Below are 22935 nucleotides of genomic sequence, written 5' to 3' on the forward strand. Positions count from 1 at the left end.
TCAAAAATGATTGGAGTCATTGTTGCTAGGTGGCAGTCACCATAAGAATAATTAGCACTGGACCATGTTGGGGCATCTATGCTGAGAGGCTGAGCCCCGGCCTACGTTAGATAGCCATTGTTAGGTAGAGAAACACAGGGTGACTAGTGTTGTTACAGGAGACCAATATTCTTTCGATGAATTAATTGACAGAGACGGTTACAGGTGATTTATTTCCTCTAAGAGACACTGAAAAAGTCACATGGTTCATGAGGATTCTTCTCTGAACAACAGTCAGACGGTGGCACATATTACTAAGAGCCACGTGGCATGCAAACTGAGTCTAGCAGTTTAAATCTTCCATGAGAAAATAAATGATGAGCCATATGTTATTTATAGAAGCGAGTACAGTAAATATGAGTGACCGTCACAGTCAGTGTTTTTACTTTGAAATAAATCAGGGGGTGATGTGCGTATTCATACGTTTAATAGTCCTCTGCTTGTACAAAAATGAAGAGTAAAAAACATAACAGAAATAATAGCTCCAAACTGATGCAAGAAAAAAGCATATAGAGCTCAAACATATTCAAAGCCAAAACGTACATTTACAACTAGCCAGCTTTTTATAAAACAATAGACACACAATCATCCTTTATTTATAATTAAATACCGCAAATATTTCATTTTAATCGTAATATAAAATCCTGCTTATGTAAAACGTAACAGTACGACCTGAAGAGGAGAGGTTACTGTCAGGACGGGAGGTATCCTGAGGATTGTGTGTTGATGGCTGTCTCTCTGAGCTGCAGCTTCCCAGTGCGGCTTCCCAGTGCGGTTTCGCAGTGCGGCTTCCCAGTGCGGCTGCCTGGCAGCCCCTGTTCCCAGGGACATTCTGCCCCCACACTGGATCAAATGTACGTATGAGATTAACGTCTCCAGGGTATTTGTTTAGGAGTCTCATGACTTCAGCTCACATCTATGTCACACTATATTATAGCTTTCAGCTTAGGCCACTATAGTCATTAAGCTATTATTAACATTATTATCGTTAACAGGGAAGTGTAATCTATGCTTTCACAGGGTCAGATACACCCTGGAGTTCAACTGCTAGCCATTTACAATCACGGTTCCCTGAAAGAGCAGGTCTTCAGACCATGGGAAGCCAACAGAGGACCTATAAGGAGAACCTGCATACAGTAAGAAGGGGCAGGCTGTCCCCCCAACCAACCCCCCGCCCCAGAGCAGGTGGGGGCGAGTGCAATAGTGCTATCCAATCAGCCACAGTTTTGGTGTTTGGTTAGTTTAGTGTTAGAACATCAACCTGAATGGAAATGTACCTCGACGTTTAGCACATCTGAGGAACAGCATGTGAGACCTGAGCTTCCTAATCCACATGTCAAGTGCTTCGGTTTGTTGCTATCGCCGTCACCTAGCAACTCAGGCCATCCTTTCTAAGTCCCGCCCCCCGCCTCCATCTTGCATGACACTTCTCTTTGGACGTTCCTCACAGGAAACAGCATCCCGATTGGCCAGAAACAGGAATGATGTTTTCCTGCTCTCTGGGTAACTGAGGATGTCTCGGAGCTCATGGTGAGGCAGGGCTGCATGGAATCCTTCGGGGTTCTAGGATTGCAGGGCTGTTGGCGTCAAGCTGACCGGAGTCCAAGACGCTGGTGATGGGGGGGAGGGGGTTGCGGGATGAGGCCCGGCACCCTGAGCGTTGTGGGGGGGGGGGGGTGCTTCTTAGTGAGGGCACTTCCGCAGGAGTCTGGAAGCGATAGTGTTCACGGCACGCATGGTCTCGGTGCAGGTGGGCCTGATCAGGGACTCGGGCAGCAGGAAGCCGTAATGCCCCGTGTCCCGCAGCTCAAAGGCGAAGGCGTATGGGATTCCGTTCCTGTAGGCCCAGTCCATGGAGCTCCCCGAGCTCACGTCTGTGAGGGACACATCATGCCTCGGTCAGTCACCACGGAGCAAAACGCCCAACACTGCAATGGAATGTGAGGTCTGTACATGGGACTTACAGAGGGTGGTGGACGCAGGACCGTATCTGTACCTCTCCCTGTAGGCCGAGTACAGGGCCATGACGGCCTTGTGAGCGGTGTCTTCCTGTAACACACATTTACACACGTTACGGGGGACGCGTCAGAAGCCGGGCGGGTTAAGGCAGGGTGTTAGGGGGCGGACTGGAAGCTGGGCAGGTTATAGTGGTGGGTTTACACAGGGTTTTATGGGAGCAGCCTTGGCATTAAGCCGACTGGTTGTTACATGCAGCTCCACGGAGGAGGTCTCACCACGCAGCTGAAATTGGGGATGGTGGCGTATTTGTAGGAATACGGGTAGAGCAGCATCTGCGCATATGCATGGATGGAGATGTAGGCCTTGATCCGCTTCCTATGCTTGCGCAGAAACTTGGCGACGGCCTTCACCTCGGGCTCCGACTCCGGGTAGGGCCCACAGTAGGTGTCGTCACATGGGTGTGATGAAGCCCCCTCATCTGCAGGGGGCAGCAGAGAGTAGAACATTTGTGCCTGGGAACCTCTGTGTGAGCTGCTGTAGGTAAATGGGTCAAGGACAAATATCACACATGGTACATTTCCTATCAGTTCAATTTTTAATGGTTAAAATTGAATCACTCACACCATAATCCTGGCAATAAAAACAAAAATATATACAAAATCCCTATATCAGAGTTAAAGATGTCAACGTGTCACTAAATCCCAATAAATGGGGATAAACAACTATATTTTATTTTATTTGTTTGCATTTCATTTCATGTGCACTGTGATGGATTGGCATGCTATCCAAGTTGCATTCCAGCATGGGATAGGGTGAAGTCTCCCTGCCAGCAGCGAAAAGATAGATAGATAGATAGATAGATAGATAGATAGATAGATAGATAGATAGATGGACGAGAATATAAATTACATTTGTAATACACAGTCCGTGGTCCATGGCTACAGGTACATTATAAAGAATGAATGTGCATCAGTCTAAGGATTAAGCAGGGTGTGCAGATTCAGGGTGTGCAGATTCAGGGTGTGCAGATTCAGGGTGTGCAGTAGGGTGGGGTGAAAAAAAAATTAAAATTTCCATTAGCATTTTCCAATAGTGTGGAAAAGTTGTCACTAGACCTCGTTATTAAACGTGCAAAATATCTTTGAAATAGGTTAATATTTTCTTTTTTTTTCTTCCTTTTTTTCTCTTTTTTTATTGCCCACCACCACCCCCCCTCTTCGGAGGACAACTTTATTTTACATTTAATTAAAGGTACAGTGTAAAGAGTGTGGCCGCTCCGAACTCACCCGTCCTAGTACCGTGATTATAAAAAAAAAGAATAAGGGGGGGGGGGGGGGCACAGGAACAACAATCGTAACAATAACAGACATTAATCACCATGGGGAGAGGGGGAGAGAAAGAACAAAGGTATACAGAAATAATAATAAGAATAATACTAAAGGTGGGATGGAGAAAACAAAGTGTAGGGGAATACAGAATACAAACAACCATAAGAAACATAGCACATCAAACAACAAAAATGATAACAACAACAATATCAACAACAACAACAATATCAATAATAATAATAATGTTGCAAATAGGTATTATATATATGTAGCATACACATACGTGATCCTACACATATACATGTATATTTCAATTCCTATATCTATAACATACGCTAAAAATAAATAATAATAATGTTACTGATCGCTCAACCTCCTATGCGCCCATTCTTGTATGTGCAAGTGTAGGTGTGAACTCATTTGTCATTGTATGTGCTGGCATTTGATGCCGTCAGGGGACGTGACAGAGCCCCCACCCCTGGGCCCAAGGCGAAGGCAGGGGGAACCAGGCAACCAAGGCCACCCCACCGCCCCCACGGCATAAGGGCCCATGGCCACGCGTCCCCAAGACAACCACCCGCCCAACCTGAGAGGAAGCCCGCGAGGGACTAAGGGGGCACCAACCCCCGTACAGGGAGGCCCGCAGAGGGGGATGGGCGGCAAGCCTCCCAGTACCACCCGCAACCCCCCCACCGAGGAAAGCGGGTCCAGGGCCGAAGGGCCCCATCAACTGGGATTTTTATTCACCCCACCCTAACGTGCAGCGTGCATGTATGATGAAGGATGCGTACTGTGAGCCCGTGCAGCATGCATATATGACAAAGGATGCGTACTGTGAGCCCGTGCAGCGTGCATGTATGACGAAGGATGCGTACTGTGAACCCATGCAGCGGGCATGTATGACGAAGGATGTGTACTGTGAGCCCATGCAACGTGCATGTATGACAAAGGATGTGTGCTGTGAGCCCATGCAGCGGGCATGTATGACAAAGGATGTGTGCTGTGAGCCCATGAAGCGTGCATGTATGACGAAGGATGTGTACTGTGAGCCCATGCAGCGGGCATGTATGACGAAGGATGTGTGCTGTGAGCCCATGCAACGTGCATGTATGACAAAGGATGTGTGCTGTGAGCCCATGCAGCGTGCATGTATGACGAAGGATGTGTGCTGTGAGCCCATGCAGCGGGCATGTATGACGAAGGATGTGTGCTGTGAGCCCATGAAGCGTGCATGTATGACGAAGGATGTGTACTGTGAGCCCATGAAGCGTGCATGTATGACGAAGGATGTGTACTGTGAGCCTATGCAGCGTACATGTATGACGAAGGATGTGTACTGTGAGCCCATGCAGAGTGCATGTATGACAAAGGATGTGTACTGTGAGCCTATGCAGCGTACATGTATGACGAAGGATGTGTACTGTGAGCCTATGCAGCGTACATGTATGACGAAGGATGTGTACTGTGAGCCTATGCAGCGTACATGTATGACGAAGGATGTGTACTGTGAGCCTATGCAGCGTACATGTATGACGAAGGATGTGTACTGTGAGCCTATGCAGCGGGCATGTATGACGAAGGATGTGTACTGTGAGCCCAGCATCTGCAGCTTCTAAGCACAGGACCCTTGAGCAGGACCGCAAGCTGATAAAACGTGATTATAAAAAGCTATCACGCTCATTAATGATCGGCAACAGCAGTGATAATCTTCGCAGTAATTACCGAAACGATTCTTTGTCAATGTGCTGCAGTGTGTGGTGTCAGTGTACGGGTCACAGTTACGTGCTTATCACCAGTAATTAGTGTTGGCCGCTAACACGGGTGCTGAGCTCCAGAACAATCCCCCTGGGGGGTCCCACAGCGGCCCAGACCAAGTAACATATCCAAGTAACATATCCCCCCCCCACCCCGCTTCCCCCCCAGAGGGGTGGGCTTATTGCTGTTTACATTGGACTGGACGTGTGGAATGAGAGAGCCACAGAGAGCCTGCAGGCTGGCTTCACAAAGCTGTTGGTGATGCACAGAGTCCAGGCAAGAAACCACACGCCTGTCGACAAATCTGAGGAATCAGTAACTGAGGTCATGCTGCTGACTTTGTGTTTCTGCACTGATTTAAGGAACCATCACATGACCAAAAATTACTTAGGCTGGACAGCACACAGAAATAAGGAATCAGTGCCCCGGGAATCTCTCTCAGCAAGATGGACAGTCCTCACAACCCCGGGAAAATCTCTCAGCATGATGGACAGTGTTCACACCCCCCGGGAATCTCTCTCATACCTACCACACCACTTGACTCTCCAGTTCCGGTTGATGTCCACACCCCGGCACTTGAACCTGCCATTTTTTGACCGTGTTTTCCTCCAAAAGCGGTCCTGGCAGGCAAAAAGAGGAAAACACAGGCAGCAAAATGAATTATTGAGAGCCAGGTAATTACGAAAGTGTGTGTCTATTACCTTCTCAAAAACGTTGGGTTAATTCGGATAAAAAAAAAAAAAAAAAAAAAAAAAAAACTCCACATCCAGTGCAGGATTGTGTATCTGCAGTGCTGGCCATTTTCTTTACACAGTGAAGGTCACATGACACCATGTTACAGCTGCAGCCAATCAGATGGGCACTAGGGCAGTAACACAACAGTAAGCTGAGGTCACCTTAATATCTGCTCACACTGCCCACAAAACAGCTTACAGATCCCTACATGTGAATGCAAGTAGTATATTCTACAGACAGAAAAGAGACCCTTAGAATATGGACCTTGGGAATCAGGAAAGCAAAATGGCTGACATAACCAGGAGACACCATGTGAAGCCGTGAGAACCAGGTTTGCCTCTCTGACACATTCATACTCCCAATGCAGTAAATGACGGGCAGATTGACAAGCTCCACCCCCAAGCCTGACCCCCCCGGCACATCCATGCCACCACCACCCCCCCCCATTCCTATGGACTAAGGAAGGAAGATTGGGGCGTGAGGAAACTTCACTGTTGTCCAGCTGAAGACGTATCCATCCACGTTGAAGACAGGCATCACGTAGAAGCTCAGCTGGGTCAGCAGCCTTCGCATGTGGTAAGAGGTCAGGGCCTGAAACCAGACGATTCATGTTCAGAAATCACTGCTGAAATTGACACAACTGCATTGGCTGAAGCTGCTCTGTAGGCGCCATTACCTGTGTGATGCTGACCAGGCATCAAAATCACGGTCATTACGGTTATACCCTTTTCGAATACAGGTGGCTCTCGAGTTACGTAAGACCAACTTAATATCCATAATATCCGAGACACACACGAGTTTACAATGCAAAAAGTTGGCATATACCTGTTAGTAAATTTACACTTCTCATTTATTTAATGTGTGTTCTTTAATTTGTTTTATATGTTTTTGCTATAAGGTGTTTTCAGTGGTATGGGCAGCTAAATCTAACACGTAAAATTTCACAAACGGAAGGATATGTGGATCGGATCACTTGCCCCTGTCTGCTTATGTATAACGTCAGTTAGTAAATATCTGCCCAGGAGCACAGTGGTACTGTCTGTTTAAGTGTGTCCCGAACGCACAGACTAAAAAGGGCTTGCAGAGTGTCCCAAACGCAGGAGCAAACACAGGGACAGCGGGCACGCCTGAGAGCTCATTAAGGCCTTTTTATAAAAAAAGTGGCACTCATGTGAGCAGACACCCCCCCACCCCCCGGGATGCCCTGAATGACACAGCTGAGAAGCAAGCTCGCTGAAGTGTGACTGAGACAGTGTCCCCCGCTTCCGCCTCACACGGAGGGGGCGCCACGCTGAGGATTACACTCCACGCTTCACAGCCTAATATGCAGCAGCGGTCAAGGCGAGACGCTCATAGGCTTCTGTTCAGTTTGCGACAAAGCCGCAGACAATAAGGACAACAGCTAGCGTTTGCTCTTATGAAAGGCGAAATCCGGCCGGGCTGCAGCACATTTAATCAACTGTGACACTGAATTTCCATTCCTGTGGGATATTAATTAACATCTATGCTATGCAGTGCCAAAGAATAGGATTAGAGAAAAGCAGATTTTACTGTAGTAAGACCCGGCCTCTAACTAGACTCGACGGTAATCTGCCTTTCAAAAGTGTTGGTGTTCCACCACACTGTGGTGGGTCTGGGGTACTGCACCTTTCAGAACTGACCTTAGTTTACAGGGAGCTTCACCTATATGTGTTTGTTTGGTGCAGCAACAGAAAACCTTTTAAGACATGATATATTTGACAGGTGATTTGTGTGCTAGACCAGTGATTGTCAACCAGGGGGCTGCGATCCACTAGGGGGCCCCAGCGAGGACCGAAGAGGGCCACTCAATTTGACCACTCAAAAAAGCGTAGAGAAAAGTACAACATTGCTATCATTATATATTATTAAAACGAGATATAGGATTACACAATACCATTTATATTGATGTACATTTAATATGCATTAAAATTTATGACAGATAGATAGATAGATAGATAGATAGATGGATGGATGGATGGATGTACGAGAATATTAATTACATTTGTAATACATAGTCCGTGGTCCACGGCTCCAGGTATATTATAAAGAATAAATGTGCATCAGTCTAATAATTAAGCAGATTAAACAAAAAAAAACTAGTATTCCTTCTGGGTTGTAAACAGCGCGAGAGAATCAGTCGTCACACAGAATCCCAGAATCCACAGCAAAAAAATCAAACCATTCGATTAGCAGCCTCTGACAACAATCATTGTTACTTGGTTCATTTTGTTTTAATACATTGTTAAAAATATTGTAATTTGCAATACTTGATTTATTTTGTTAAAGGCTAACATCTTAAAATGATTATTAAGCACAAAGTTAATGGCTGTGATGTTCTGATGTTCAGACTTCTGATGTTAGAGCCATTTGCCAAATAGGTTTTAGATTTAGTTTTTTTGTTCGTAAAAAATTCACCTTCTGGATTAAGAACGATGGCATTAAGTAAGAAAAAAGAAGAGCGTTGTTGGACATAGTGAAGTGAAACATTATTTGAATCATGCTGAAAAGAAATTACATTGTTTAGCAGTGTAAACAAATTAAAATATGTTTATATTAATAAACATTAGCAAGTTTTGTCATCATTGCAGAACGCATGCAAGAGAAACAACATCATAACCTGTGTAAAGGCGCACAAATGTTTTCATTGGGTAAAAAAAGGCAGAGAACCATTGTGTTAGATGATGGTTTGTATGAATTTACAGAGGAACCGGGCTGGGATGTGACGACTTTGTCGGACCACATATCCTCTGGGGGGCTTTTAACCTGGATTTAACATTATTTCACAGCTTCACCGATGGTCGTATCTAGAGCGGATCATACCCATGAATTCACCTCCTCCATCATGCCCCTTGCAAAAGCAGGTTCCCTGGACGCTGAGTCCCTGTATGGAAGCAGCAGTTCTGACCCGGCTGCTCAAAGCCAATCTGATGGCCAACGCAGCAGGAGAGGCACCTACTTCTCGCACGAACCACTGGCAGAACGCGGGTCCGATCCACTCCCGGGCGTGAGCGCCGCAGTCGATCCACACCGCCTTCTTGCGAGGCTGCGCTCTCTTCCCCAGCTGCCGCGGGACACATCTTTCCTTTATTTACTTCATTATTTCCCTTATGTTCCACAGCAGGCATTTCATTAGCTCGCTATGCTACACTGTTCATTTCTAAAATAATTTTACGTGCCATACCTCACTGTAAAGAGGTTACTCAAAGCCCTGTGGGAATAAGATGCATTCTTACTGTTGTACTTGTATCTATCAATCTACTGACAGTGAATCAGGTGCCCCCGCCCCCCCTTCACCCCATACCTGGAGAACATAGAGAGGCCTCCCCTCAAATGACCTTCCGATGGAAAACATGTGCACCAGATGTGGGTGTGTCCTGTTCATCTCAAACATCCAGTTCTGAATCTGCGGGGAGAAGAGTCACAGCTTACAGACACTCCACTGGGTCAGTTGCCTGTTTAGACACTTACAGGCCAGTTCTGTCTGCAATGTGACATATAAGTACTCAGAAATCAGTACTGTACTCTGAAATAAGAGGTATGAATACTGTACTCTAAAATATGGGTTGTAAGTACTCTATTCTAAAACATGGCCTGTGAGTACTCCACTCTGAAATATGAGTAGTTTACTCTGAATATGGGCTATGAGTACTACATTTTGAAATATGTGCACTGAAATATGAGATATGTGTGCTTTACTCAAAAAAATGAGATGCGAGTACTTTACTCTGAAATATGCGCAGTGAGCAAACACAGCTGACCTACAAAAACACGACGGTGACAATGGCTTTAATGGTTGTTTGTGAAAAGTGCAGAGACAACCCTTTCTAACCCTTCTGATTTAAGTTCTGTAACTGCACTCATGGCCCAGCAAGGGTCAGCAGATGAAAAGTGGCATGGATACCTCCTCCAGGGGATGATACACCTCATAATTGTGCTGGAATTCTGATCTGCGTGACCTTGAAGACCGTGATCCTGATTGGTTTTCAACTTCCATCTGGAGATTAGAGATGAGGACCCTGGAATAGAACAAGAAAAGGCCGATACCCAGCAGTCTGTGGTAGATTAAGAGCGCCCCCCTCCTGTCCCATGGGGCCATCAGTTGGGGGCTTGTCTGATTGCAGGCCTGGAGACCTCAGGCGCTGGGTGATATTCCATACATACCTGAAACCTGTCTATTCAGATCCAAGGATAGAGAACCTTTAAGAACCCTTAAGAGGTTCTGTGTGCATTCTTTATTTTATTACTGCCTGTCATTACTGAGCATTCCTCCATGCTTACTGCGGGCCGGTGGCTGTGAGTGTGACAGAGCTCACCTTGAGACGATTCTGAAGATTCAGGGGACGTAAAGACAGTGATGTTTTATGACTCGTGGGTTAGCGTACAATTCTTTGCAAGGAGTGAATTATCCTGCTGCTTTTCGACCCTCTGCATGTCTCACTTCGTGACCTCGGTGTGGAGCAGCCTGACAGCATGTCACAGACACCCCCCCCCCACACACACACACACACAGGCATCCTGTAATCACACCCTCCTTCTAACTATAACCTCTGTGACCGTTCAATGCCCCAGCCTCCTTAATAATAACCACCCTCACTGACAGCACCTGTACTCTGAGCAGCCCCGAGCTGCCCCCCCCCCCCCCCCCCCCCGGGTAAGTCTCAGCCACCGAGTGCTGTGAGCTTTACCCCCGTGTGGTTTACACTTTTACTAGCATGTAAATCACAGGGATTAAACTTGAAGCTGAAGCAGAAAAACAGAGCAGAAACACCCAGAAGCTGGTGTCTTCCCCCATTACTCAGTAACGACAGTGAAAGATGAGACAGTCCTGCATGTACCGGGGTGGGGGATGGGGTGCAGTTTGGGGTACCTGTGGCCGATGTGCGCCCCCCGCAGACGGCCCTTCAGCTCCTGTGCTGCACCTCGACCCACATGCACATCCACGGCGCCGTCCTGGCGAATGAGAGACGCGGCGTTGGGCTGCCAGAGGTCTGCCTGTCGGCAAAGGAAGACCGGGCAATGCAGGGACACCTTACAGACCTGCCTTTTTGCAGAGAAGATGTGTCAACTGCATTTAAGGCTTTGTCGATACTACACTGCACCCTACAGAAGCATGCAGAAGATGGATGTATAGAGAAAGGTATACATGAACTGAAAGTGTGCTTGTTGCTTTGTAGATATCATAGGCCTGGAGCATCTTGGGGGGGGGGGGTGTTGCCCGAAAATCAATTGGTGCTGTAAGCATGGGATTCAAACCAATAACCTTCTGATCACAGGTACAGAAGCCTAACCTGCAGAACCACACACCATCACGTAGATGCTCCTACCGCTATTAATAAGCGTAGTGAACACATGGAGGTCCTCCATGGCTTCTGATAATCAGCCGCCTTAAATCACATAAAGCTATTCGCCTTCTACATGCACACCATGGCATGACTGGTACGAGAAGGTAATCACTATTCTGCCCACCATGTGACCTGCCTTTCCCAGGTGCTGTTTGTTTAGGCTCTCAGCCAGCAGTGCTGGCTCAGCTTCTGCCCTTTTTGGCGCCTCTGATTGGAGGGGATGTGGCCTGGCAGGACCCCCGCTGCCGCGGTGGGTAACTGCTGAGTATACAGCCACTGCTAATGGCCCACAAATCAGAGCCTGGCCAGCAGCTTACCCAGAATGCTCGCAGTTCGCTGCACCGTGCAGAGCTGCCCCTTTCACGCCCACCACGGCTCTGCCGAGGTTCAGGTCCCTGCGTCTCATTTACAGAAGCACAATGGACCAGTTGCTTTATGTATTTTTCTGATGAATGACCTGAAATGGGTCTTATGCAGTTGGGGATCCCAGCTGTTGACTATTCCACCAGTCGTGCTACAGTGCGTTCCTGAAAAACCTCACGTTCACTAAAATATATATATCCAGTGGGAAAAATAGGGCAGGGGGAATGTAATTCCAAAACTTAGGCCAAAGAAAATTAATTAGGTAATAAAAACAGTCATATAAGTGGCCAATAAGTTAATTATGCATTTTAAATAAGAAATAATAATAATACATTAATAAATTGCATCATATTTCCTATGGGCAAAATAAAAAGTAACTCCCAAACTTTGTAAGGTACGCACAATGACAATGTAATAAAAATTTAAACGGTGATAACAGGGGACAATAATAAATGTAATAATAATAATAATAATAATAATAATAAACTAGCTTTGTGCTTTTAAGTTAATTTGTCAAATATTTTTAGATTTTTTAGAATATAAGACTTTGACCTGTGCAGTGCATGGGTGTACAGAAAGTTCGATTCTTTTAGATTTGAAACTGGTTCGACTGATTCACTGAAAAGAACTGGTTCAAAAGAACGGTTCATTCACAAATCGTACATCATTCACTTCAATAGCTGTTTTTGTATAAATAGTGTTTCTCTCTAAGACCTTATTGCATAAAATGTGAAATGCAGTTTGCGCAGTGCTTTTCTCTCCAGCTGAAAATTGCCAAAAATGCAAATGTGATTCTGAATTGGACTTCTGTAGTAATATATCAATCGCATTAGAACAGATTCACAGTGTGATATCATGTGTTCCAGCTGGACTAACTGTACATACTTTCAAGCCGTGCCTGTTTTTTGAAAAAAAGGTTAAACGTATTAAATTTAAATAGATTTGTCAAAATGGACAAATTTTACAGTTATCAAAGGATTGGGAACACCTATTATACAGAATACCTTTACTGCGCAATTCTGTTCAGATCCAGCTTAGTTGTGCGTGCTCAGGTTCTGTTCAGATCCAGCTTAGGTGTGCGTGCTCAGGTTCTGTTCAGATCCAGCTTAGTTGTGCGTGCTCAGGTTCTGTTCAGATCCAGCTTAGGTGTGCGTGCTCAGGTTCTGATCAGATCCAGCTTAGTTGTGCGTGCTCAGGTCCTTTGATGCTAGCAGCTACCTGTGTGTGATGCCCCGTTTCACAGGGTGATATCGTGATGTTTTCACGCAAGACAGAGCATAGCTCAGAGAGAGGTGAGCACGTTCTTTCAGCATGGGGCACTGACGCTCTCCAGAAGAATCAGGCAGGAACCGTTTACTTGGGTGATAAATGATCTTCAGACGGAACCATTTTCAAAGCTAGATGTGATATACTGAACAAATGCAGAGGGAAGTCATTCTCAAAACACATCTGTTTCTGTCACAAAAAGAAAAAAAACAGACACGAAAGGAGAATTGGTGCATTTAAAGGGATCAGTGTGCAGATGACGACCAGCCCTTTGAAGGTCCATTTAACAGGCTGCTGAGGGTTATAAACACGCAAGAGTCCATTTGGCTCCATTCCAGTCCTAATGTAACCAGAGTACCGGGAAGCCAGCATGGTAACTGCTGCATTCTCATGTTGGAAAAGCCTCACGGTCTGACAGAAATATGTGAGAGGCTTTGAAGACCCTATAATGTATGGAGCGATGGACCAGCAGCATTCCTCCAGAGCATTACGGCTACACTGGGCCGAAAGGCAAGACCTGACAAGAGAAACTAGGAAATCCAGTGAACTTATGCTTGCACCATCATGCTCGATCATCTGGCTCATCTGCTCGGGGTTTCCTCTACAGGTGTCCAAAATGTTTGTCGAAAAGTAAACCATTTTCTGCTTATTAAGTTTCTTTTGCTCCTGATTTCCCCTGTTTTTCTGAAATGGCTGGGTAATATTGTCTAGGGAAAGGCAGGTCCAGGAAGCTCTGCTGGTCTGCAAAGCTGGAACATAGCAAGCCATCCAGGGTAGGAGACAGTCATGCTTCAGTAATCAGGCAGGTCACATGACCATCACTCCACAAGCCTGACCTGGCAGGAAGGGCATCTCCGCAACGTGGGCCGGTTATCATGGTGGAAAACCTGCTTCCTTTAGTGGCACATAAACACAGCTCACGTTAATGATGAAATGAATTAATAAAGGAACCTTTATTTGCACAAGTACATTGGAATGCTTCTCTTCACATACCCAATCATGCTCTTCTTTGACATACACATACATTTGAGAAGAAAGCTTGGGGTCTGAATATATATCTGATGTCCCTAGAACTTTCTGTGAGGCTAACAGCCTTGCTAATGGGCCAAACAGAGAAGTAACTATTCTTGTGAGTCTCGAACCAGCAACTTGCTGATGATAGATATGGAGGTGCACACCGCTGCCCGATGGTTGGCACAGGGAATGTAACATGTCTGAGCAGAGACATGGAGCTGATCTGAAGACAGCTTTCAGCAGTAGGAGGGTGAGCAGATAGCAGGAGCAAAAGCTCGCTCACGTGTTCCTGCTTGTAACTCCTCGGTGGAGTCTTGCAGACTGTGACCCTGTCAGAGCACGTGGTCTGGGGCCGACGCCACTGGCTCCGGGGTTTGGAACCAGCCACAGCTGCTCCTCATCACACAGGAGTAACCTGCAAACTGGCCGACATGCCCGTGACAAGGAGAACGGGGCTAAGGCCTCACAGAGGATCATGTGGAGATCTGAGAGAGGCGCCATCTGGATGGGGTCTCACTGGACCCTTCAGGGATGGGGACCCAGTCAGAACGGAGGGAGTACCGGGTCAGGCCAGGTCTGCACCTCCAGGTCGCTGAGTCCCGTTTTACAGAAGTTCACCGAACAACATGGGAACAAATAAAGAAAAACGCCATAACCACTAAATGGAAAGAGAAAAGCATATCCCGCTCAAATGGCATCACATAATAGAACAGGCACAGACAGCGGTGGGGGTGTGTGATCAGTGGGTTAGGATCCTACGTATATGATCAGAAGGTCACTGGTTCAAATCCCTTTGTTGGCAGTGTGTTTTCACCATTGGGCTTTTCTTCAAGGCCCTTAACCCCCATTTCTTCCAGGACTGACTGATGAAATGAGATCCTCCTTTGGAGCTTTGTGTGCGAGGGGTGGTGCCCAGCATAGTCCCCTGTTTACAATGTCAACATTGCTGGTTTGCGTCCCAGCCGGGCCGTCCGGCTAAACTCTAGCAGCTGGAGCAGAATATCCCGTATGAAACCTTAGCTCTAATAAAATGAGAATGGACTCCCAGCCCCGATCCTGCAGAGCTCTGCAAGCTCCTTACATTCAGGCACTGATCCAGGGGCCGTCTGAAGCTGCTTGTAAGGTCTCTGACAGTCTGTGCTTTACACAGTGATGGAAAACCTGTAAAATGGTTGAGCGGAGTGGAATAAAGCTGCTTGGATATAGCATTTCACATGCTGTAGAAATCCTGGAGCATACACTGGAATATCTTGAGTGCAGTGCTTGCCCTCTCTGCTATTGGAGAGATAACATCCTGTCACAGTGGCACGTCATTAAGCAGGCAGTGATCTCACAGTGGCACGTCATTAAGCAGGCAGTGATCTCACAGTGGCAAGTCATTAAGCAGGCAGTGAAATCTCACAGTGGCACGTCATTAAGCAGGCAGTGATCTCACAGTGGCACGTCATTAAGCAGGCAGTGATCTCACAGTGGCACATCATTAAGCAGGCAGTGATCTCACAGTGGCACGTCATTAAGCAGGCAGTGATCTCACAGTGGCACGTCATTAAGCAGGCAGTGATCTCACAGTGGCACGTCATTAAGCAGGCAGTGATCTCACAGTGGCAAGTCATTAAGCAGGCAGTGAAATCTCACAGTGGCACGTCATTAAGCAGGCAGTGATCTCACAGTGGCACGTCATTAAGCAGGCAGTGATCTCACAGTGGCACATCATTAAGCAGGCAGTGATCTCACAGTGGCACGTCATTAAGCAGGCAGTGATCTCACAGTGGCACGTCATTAAGCAGGCAGTGATCTCACAGTGGCACGTCATTAAGCAGGCAGTGATCTCACAGTGGCACGTCATTAAGCAGGCAGTGATCTCACAGTGGCACGTCATTAAGCAGGCAGTGATCTCACAGTGGCACGTCATTAAGCAGGCAGTGATCTCACAGTGGCACGTCATTAAGCAGGCAGTGGTGTCACAGTGGCACGTCATTAAGCAGGCAGTGATCTCACAGTGGCACGTCATTAAGCAGGCAGTGATCTCACAGTGGCACGTCATTAAGCAGGCAGTGATCTCACAGTGGCACGTCATTAAGCAGGCAGTGATCTCACAGTGGCACGTCATTAAGCAGGCAGTGATCTCAGAATGGCATGTCATTAAGCAGGCAGTGATCTCAGAATGGCATGTCATTAAGCAGGCAGTCTGTAACCTGTGGTATCTTTGATTGAATTGAATTAAATTTATTTTTATATAGCGTCATTCACAACAGAGTTGCCCCAAGGCGCTTGACAAGGGCGTGTTGAAATCCATCATAATATCATTTATACAAATGGGAAGAAAGACTGGATGGTCTCTAGAAGGGATCACTGTATGGTATCATTATATGATATCTAACAGGCATCACTCTATTATTTCACTGGAGATTCCCTTAGAGATGTTGCTGTATGGTTTCACTATATGGTAGCTATGGAAGTAAAGCTTTATTTTCCATTTGTAATAGTACATTGGAGTCCGGGGTCTGAGCACAGGGTCAGCCAGGGTACAGTGACCCTGGAGCAATCGCTCAAGGGCCCAACGGCTGCATCAGTCCGACATCCAGGGGATTCAAACCGACGCCTTTGACGGGCACAGAGTCCGGAGCCTCCGAGCCACACCCCAAGGCAGTGTTCTGACCTCTCACACCTCCAAGGCGCCTCTGTGAATATGAGTCACTGAGCTCCCGCACACTCAGCTTCCAAAATCCACCTTGGAACGGTTTTCTCTACAGACGTTATTATGAATTGGAAATGAAATATATAACCGCCAAATGGCTCCCAAGCAGGACATAAATCACATTTATCTGTCAGGTCTATAAATTTCCAGCAGAGTCAAAAGTTGAAAGAGTCACTTGATCTGTGTTAGATTAATATCTGGAGGACACGCATCAATCTGCATGAGTCATTTCTCATCTTGTGCTTCCTGCGGTTTCTTACCTACATATGAGCTACCAGAGGCCTGCAGAATCCCCCTCACCCAGCTCAGCTACCGCTCTGTCCTACAGAACAAGCTACGGTACCAGGGCACGCCGAAGCACCATGCCGTACACGTGTGTGTGCCTGCCCTCACTCTGCCAACTCTGCAGTTGACTGGATCCCATATCCAGCTGGACTTCACTAAATATTGACAGTAGCTCAGCAGAAGCTCAGTGCTCTGAGGATGAAGAGCGTTAAACACGACTGTATGCAGGAAACTTACCCTCAGGTTTTCGAAAAGCCTCCTGAGAAACTGCACCTCCTCATAGCTGTGGGGGATCATTCTGATCACCTGGTCACTGCAGAGGAAAGACAGACTTCAGTTAAGGAGAAGTGTAAAGTGAATACATGAATGGAAGCATGACTTGCATAGAGTGAGCCTGCAGAAAGTGACCCTACAGAGAGTGACTCTGCGGAGAGGGAGCCTGCAGAGAGTGACTCTGCGGAGAGTGACCCTGTAGAAAGTGACTCTCACGGTTGCACAGAGAATCTGGCCTCCACACCACAGAGGACATAATCGAGCCCTTGAAAGAGGAGCTTAAAACCTGAGCTTGGGTGAGACGCAGCTCACTGCTTTAGTCAAGAAGGCAACAGTAAATGATGGTGATTATGTGAACCATTAGCAGCCCACTGAAATGGCAGTTTACTTACCCCTAGATACCATTAGAAAACTAAAACAGCCTTTACAAAGAAACTCTATTTATTTCCAGCAGGGTAATATTTCTTGCTAAACTTTCATTATTCTTTTGTTATATACCCATCTTTTGACAGAGTATGCAGACAGATTTCTGGAGTGGAAAAGAATATATTTAAGCCAGCTGGGAGACTTGGCCAAGAGAATAAGACGCGCAGTGACCCTTTTTGACGTAACAGCTGTTACTATAGTTAAATTTAACAGCAGTTGCTATGATTAAATTAAAGTCAGCAGTTTCAGAATACTAAATAAAGATGATGCCGCAAATCAAAAATCTACAGCTGGTTTAATTGTCATCATTTTTCTGTATGCACCTTCATCCAAATGGATTTTTAAAAGTAAAGTTTGCTCATTTATACAACTTGCAACTTGCAGAAGCAATTAAAGACACCAATTAGGGGAACAGTGACGGTTTATCTGTGGATTAAGTTCCCCATTTAGTGGAATAGAGACACTTTATCCGTAAGACACATTGACAGACTGGCAGACAGACTTCATGAATCCCCACAGGGAAGGTAAAACTGCCTTCTGTGTTGAAGTGACCGCTTTTATGTCTTTCAGGATAATTAGCCTACTTCGTTTATGAAGGCTATTCAGGACAGCGGCTCCTGGCTACCTGCATTCCCCCTTTGTGAGCTGCATGGGCGGCTGTGGCTGCACACACTGTGCGTACCCTTCTTTTATTTTATGGCCAATGTTATGTTAATATAATTTTATTTATTTAATTTTTTTGCCCCGTTATGTCTGCAACTGAAGTGTAAAAAGAGCAGCGGGGCTGCACGATTCTGGGGAAAATATTGTAACGAACCTAAAATAGCGTTGGAGGGTGTAAGGGAGGAATAGACCACCACAAGATTTCTACTATAATTAGAACAAGTTTTATTCAATACAATTCATACAGCGACCGATCAGGTCGGATCTGGGTTCACAAAAGGGTCCGGATGCGCTATCTCCCCGTAGCAAACCAGTCTTTCCAAATGGGTGTTAATCCACGTTACCACACACACACACCACATCCCTGTCAGGGCACGGCACACCAATAGCACTGCAATACTCAGTGATCCCCACACTTCAGGCACAGGCAAGCGTCACGGAACCGGTACCCCGTCTATGGTCCCGCCCCGACTCCTAGCGGCTACGCTGCTTACTTTAAAACACAAACAAACATACACGGACAAGATTAAAACATAGCGTTCCCCCCGAGGCTCAAGACCCTCCCACGGGGAAAGAACATTAATTCGCACAGGTCCACAATCGAAGACCCTACGCGGAAAGGGAATTCCCCAGCCGCTACGTCACATGGGGATGCCGCGATTCACCTCGACCCAACACTCTAAACTCAGCAGCGAACATGCACTCCTAACTCCCCCGTCCTAACTCTCCTCTCCCTACCACACCGGAACCTATCCCTGCAACCCGCTATCTGGCTTCACCGCCGGCAGCCCTACACGGCATACGAACGGCACCTCCCTCCCAGAACCAACTCGTGCTGTGTCTAACACGCAATCTCTTATTCAGCGCGGCTCCCGAACCCTGTATTCTCCCTCTTTTAATCCCACACCCTAACTACCCAGGTGTGGCCACTTAACTTGCCATGCCAATCCCTCCCCCCTCCACACACACACCTATCATTACAATATGAATAGCGATGTTATTCACTCAAAATCAAGATCGCGATTTTCTCTCACAATTCCTATTTTTAATTCCTATTTGTCCTTTTGTTATAATTTTTCATTACTGTCTTTACTAAAACAAACAAAATGTAGAGATGCACGATATATCAGTTAACACACGAGAATTGCTGGCCGATATTTAAACTTACCAAATATTATAGGGTGACCATATATTGCTTTGCAAAAAAAGGAGACAGGACGCAAAGAGAGGCGTCAAAGCAATATAAGCGCACATTAAGTGTGCTGACTGTAGGAAGTAAATGGTAGCGTTCTGTCATAACATCCAACCTATCGAGACGCGCTATCGAGCCTTTCTGCGCATGTGCAGTTCCACCGTCTTCGGATTAGGGTTAGGTTAGGGGTTCAGTGTTGGAGATATTAGATAAAAATATATCAATTACTGGTTAAAATGTCCACATCAGTGCACCACTAACAATATGATCGTTACTAAAATACTGCAATATATCAACTTTGCAAAACAGGTAGGGCAACACTCCTGATGTTTGACAAACACCTCATTTCCAAATGCAAGAAACACTAAAGAAATGCTCTTTATTATAGCACCTGTTTCTCTAAGGTTGAATGGAGAGTCCCCACAAAGATATAATTACAAACCTGTGTGTGTCGGGTGGGGGGTGCTACAAATGGAAATGTAGAAGACGCTTGACTTTCTCATTAGATGAAAGACGGCTATCATACCACAGGTCGAGATGTCAGCAGTGCGTCACCCCATAGGTAGGGCTGGGTTTAGGGGTGAGATTCCTGTGTGCCATTGGATGCAGTCAGGGCTTCTGTGGTGGGTAGTTTCACATCTGCCTCTCCGAAATATAGGCTCGTAAATGTGGATGGAGTGTTTTTTACGTGCTCTTAGAAACCACGTTAGCAATTAAATGTAAGCAGCCTTGGACTGGCAGGGGAGTTTATAAAGGGAGGTCATCTGTAAACCATATGGACAGGGGGCTGCAGGGGAACTGCACAGAGAAACCCACCACCGTCTGCAGGGGTACTGCACAGCAAAGCCCACCACCATCTGCAGGGGAACTGCACAGAGAAACCCACCACCTTCTGCAGAGGAACTGCACAGAGAAACCTACCACCGTCTGCAGGGGAACTGCATAGAGAAACCCACCACCTTCTGCAGAGGAAATGCACAGAGAAACCTACCACCATCTGCAGGGGAACTGCACAGAGAAACCCACCACCGTCTGCAGGGGAACTGCGCAGAGAAACCCACCACCGTCTGCAGGGGAACTGCACAGAGAAACCCACCACCATCTGCAGGGGAACTGCACAGCAAAGCCCACCACCATCTGCAGGGGAACTGCACAGCAAAGCCCACCACCATCAGCAGGCGAACTGCATAGAGAAACCCACCACCATCTGCAGGGGAACTGCACAGAGAAACCCACCACCTTCTGCAGAGGAACTGCACAGAGAAACCTACCACCGTCTGCAGGGGAACTGCATAGAGAAACCCACCACCTTCTGCAGAGGAAATGCACAGAGAAACCTACCACCTTCTGCAGAGGAACTGCACAGAGAAACCTACCACCGTCTGCAGGGGAACTGCATAGAGAAACCCACCACCTTCTGCAGAGGAAATGCACAGAGAAACCTACCACCATCTGCAGGGGAACTGCACAGAGAAACCCACCACCGTCTGCAGGGGAACTGCGCAGAGAAACCCACCACCGTCTGCAGGGGAACTGCACAGAGAAACCCACCACCATCTGCAGGGGAACTGCACAGAGAAACCCACCACCATCTGCAGGGGAACTTCACAGAGAAACCTACCACTGTCTGCAGGGGAACTGCACAGAGGAACCCACCACCATCTGCAGGGGAACTGCACAGCAAAGCCCACCACCATCTGCAGGGGAACTGCACAGCAAAGCCCACCACCGTCAGCAGGCGAACTGCATAGAGAAACCCACCACCATCTGCAGGGGAACTGAACAGAGAAACCCACCACCGTCTGCAGGGGAACTTCACAGAGAAACCCACCACCATCTGCAGGGGAACTGCACAGGGGAACCCACCACCGTCTGCAGGGGAACTGAACAGAGAAACCTACCACTGTCTGCAGGGGAACTGCATAGAGAAGCCCACCACCGGCTGCAGGGTTACTGCACTGTAAAGTCTGCACACTGGCTGCAGGGGGACAGCACTGAGGAGCCTGCACACTGGCTACAGGGGAAATGCACACAGAAGCACACCACCGGCTGCAGGGGAACTGCACTGTAAAGCCTGTGCACTGGCTTCAGGGGAAATGCACGGAGAAACCCACCACCATCTTTTCTTACTGGATAGTTAGTAATGCGCATTAGGGTACACACCTAGTTCAAAAGCAGCAGCAGCAGCTTCCTTTAAGCTGCACAGAAAAAGACCAGGTCCAGCATGTTCCTGCATGGCTGTGTGTGCTGTGCTGTGTGTGCTGTGCTGTGATGTTGCCAGCAGTGACCTCCAGCTGCAGCCCAGCTAGTTCCTGCGGTCGTGCTCCTGGGAGGTGATGCGTGGAGAGTGAGGGACATCAGCTTCTCAGGTTCACAGATAATGGGGCTCCAGCATCTTGAAGTGACATGGTGTATGTAATTACAGCATCACCGTGGCTGCATCTCCCAGCAGCTCATATCAGTCACCTTCACTTGCACCATCTCATGATAAATTGTGGTTTCAATGTTAAATTTATCAAAATGTAAAGAGTACTTAGTCAGCTATGTTATTTGTAAGAGCTGACATTTCGCAAATATCTCACCTGAGTTATTTACATTAAGTTTTATTTAGCAGATGCTTTACCGAAAGTGAGGCAAACAGCACATTAAGAAGATAAACCTAGTGATTCTGGAAAGAAGTTCATTAAAGACTCGCACTCCTTCGAGCTGGATTCGAACCAGCAACCTAAGGATCACAATGCAGCCACTACAGTCCTCCGCTCTACCAACTGAGCTATCGAAGGGAGGTAGATAACAAAGCAATATGTAACTCTGAGAGGGTTTTAACCTAAAAGGAACCCATAGTAATGGCATCTGAAAGCTCATGGGAGTTTTACTTACACAAAAATGTTCTGAGAGCAGAATGAAATATGATTGGTTCAGGGATATAACCAATACCGGATTGTAGAGAAGTTTGGTCCACATAAGGAGGTGGGGTGAATCAATCAGATGTCTTGGTCCTGCCTCCTCTAGTTCCTTGGACCAGCCGCCTATAAAATCTGATCATTTTTCCTTCTGCCCTTAGAACATTTTTGCATAAGTAAAACTCCTACAAGCCACCTGACACAGCTAAATGGGGTTCAGGCTCCTCACCCTCCATCACTCGTCCTCCTCCTGTTCCCATTGTTTGGAGACACTACAGGTTCTGCTATAATTCTCTCTGACAATTTGCTCAGGAAACAGTATCATTCGAGAGCAACCATGATTATGCTACTTAAAAATTCATTTTAAGTCATTATGAGAGGAAACCAATCTGTAGCTGAATATTTCCCCGCTGGTTGAGGTGAATCACAACACTTCCGTCCATCAAGCAAAACCTCACAAACACACTCGGGAAACTCCCTTGGTCTTAAACAGCCCGATCTATCGGAAGCTTTTATTTTACCTTTTACTGGAAGAAAAGCTCAGCGGGTGGAGAAAAGGGAGATACAGTGGACAAGCTTAGAGGAAGCATAGACTGGAAGGCAGACCGTGCCTGAGTACAAGCACAGCAGTAATTCAATTCAATTCAATTAATTTTTATATAGCGCCTTTCAC

At 46.8% G+C, this 22935-nt stretch overlaps 1 protein-coding gene and 1 non-coding gene across 3 annotated transcripts in view; both read right to left on the minus strand.

Moving 5' to 3' along the window:
• Nucleotides 1–232: 232 nt before the first annotated feature.
• The window catches only part of cpa6 (carboxypeptidase A6), a 28046-nt gene continuing 5343 nt past the window's right edge, over nucleotides 233–22935 (minus strand). The window contains exons 1-11 of one of the 2 annotated variants that reach the window (XM_023794449.2): nucleotides 19336–19441; nucleotides 17043–17118; nucleotides 10705–10829; nucleotides 9739–9853; nucleotides 9139–9240; nucleotides 8794–8898; nucleotides 6309–6407; nucleotides 5611–5701; nucleotides 2274–2476; nucleotides 2004–2088; nucleotides 233–1913 (exon numbers count right to left, since the gene is read on the minus strand). In XM_023794449.2, the coding sequence (XP_023650217.2) occupies nucleotides 1723–1913; nucleotides 2004–2088; nucleotides 2274–2476; nucleotides 5611–5701; nucleotides 6309–6407; nucleotides 8794–8898; nucleotides 9139–9240; nucleotides 9739–9853; nucleotides 10705–10829; nucleotides 17043–17118; nucleotides 19336–19421 (1278 nt within the window). In that variant the 5' untranslated portion in view covers nucleotides 19422–19441 and the 3' untranslated portion in view covers nucleotides 233–1722. Of the gene's footprint in view, nucleotides 1914–2003; nucleotides 2089–2273; nucleotides 2477–5610; nucleotides 5702–6308; nucleotides 6408–8793; nucleotides 8899–9138; nucleotides 9241–9738; nucleotides 9854–10704; nucleotides 10830–17042; nucleotides 17119–19335; nucleotides 19442–22935 lie in introns of those variants that run through there. The other variant, XM_023794448.2, reaches the window with a different exon arrangement.
• trnay-gua (transfer RNA tyrosine (anticodon GUA)) lies at nucleotides 22057–22142 on the minus strand. The gene is given in 2 exon segments: nucleotides 22057–22092; nucleotides 22106–22142. It is a non-coding gene; the product is annotated as a tRNA-Tyr (tRNA).

This window comes from Paramormyrops kingsleyae, chromosome 15 (assembly GCF_048594095.1).
Source record: "Paramormyrops kingsleyae isolate MSU_618 chromosome 15, PKINGS_0.4, whole genome shotgun sequence".
In the NCBI taxonomy this organism is placed as follows: Eukaryota; Metazoa; Chordata; class Actinopteri; order Osteoglossiformes; family Mormyridae; genus Paramormyrops; species Paramormyrops kingsleyae.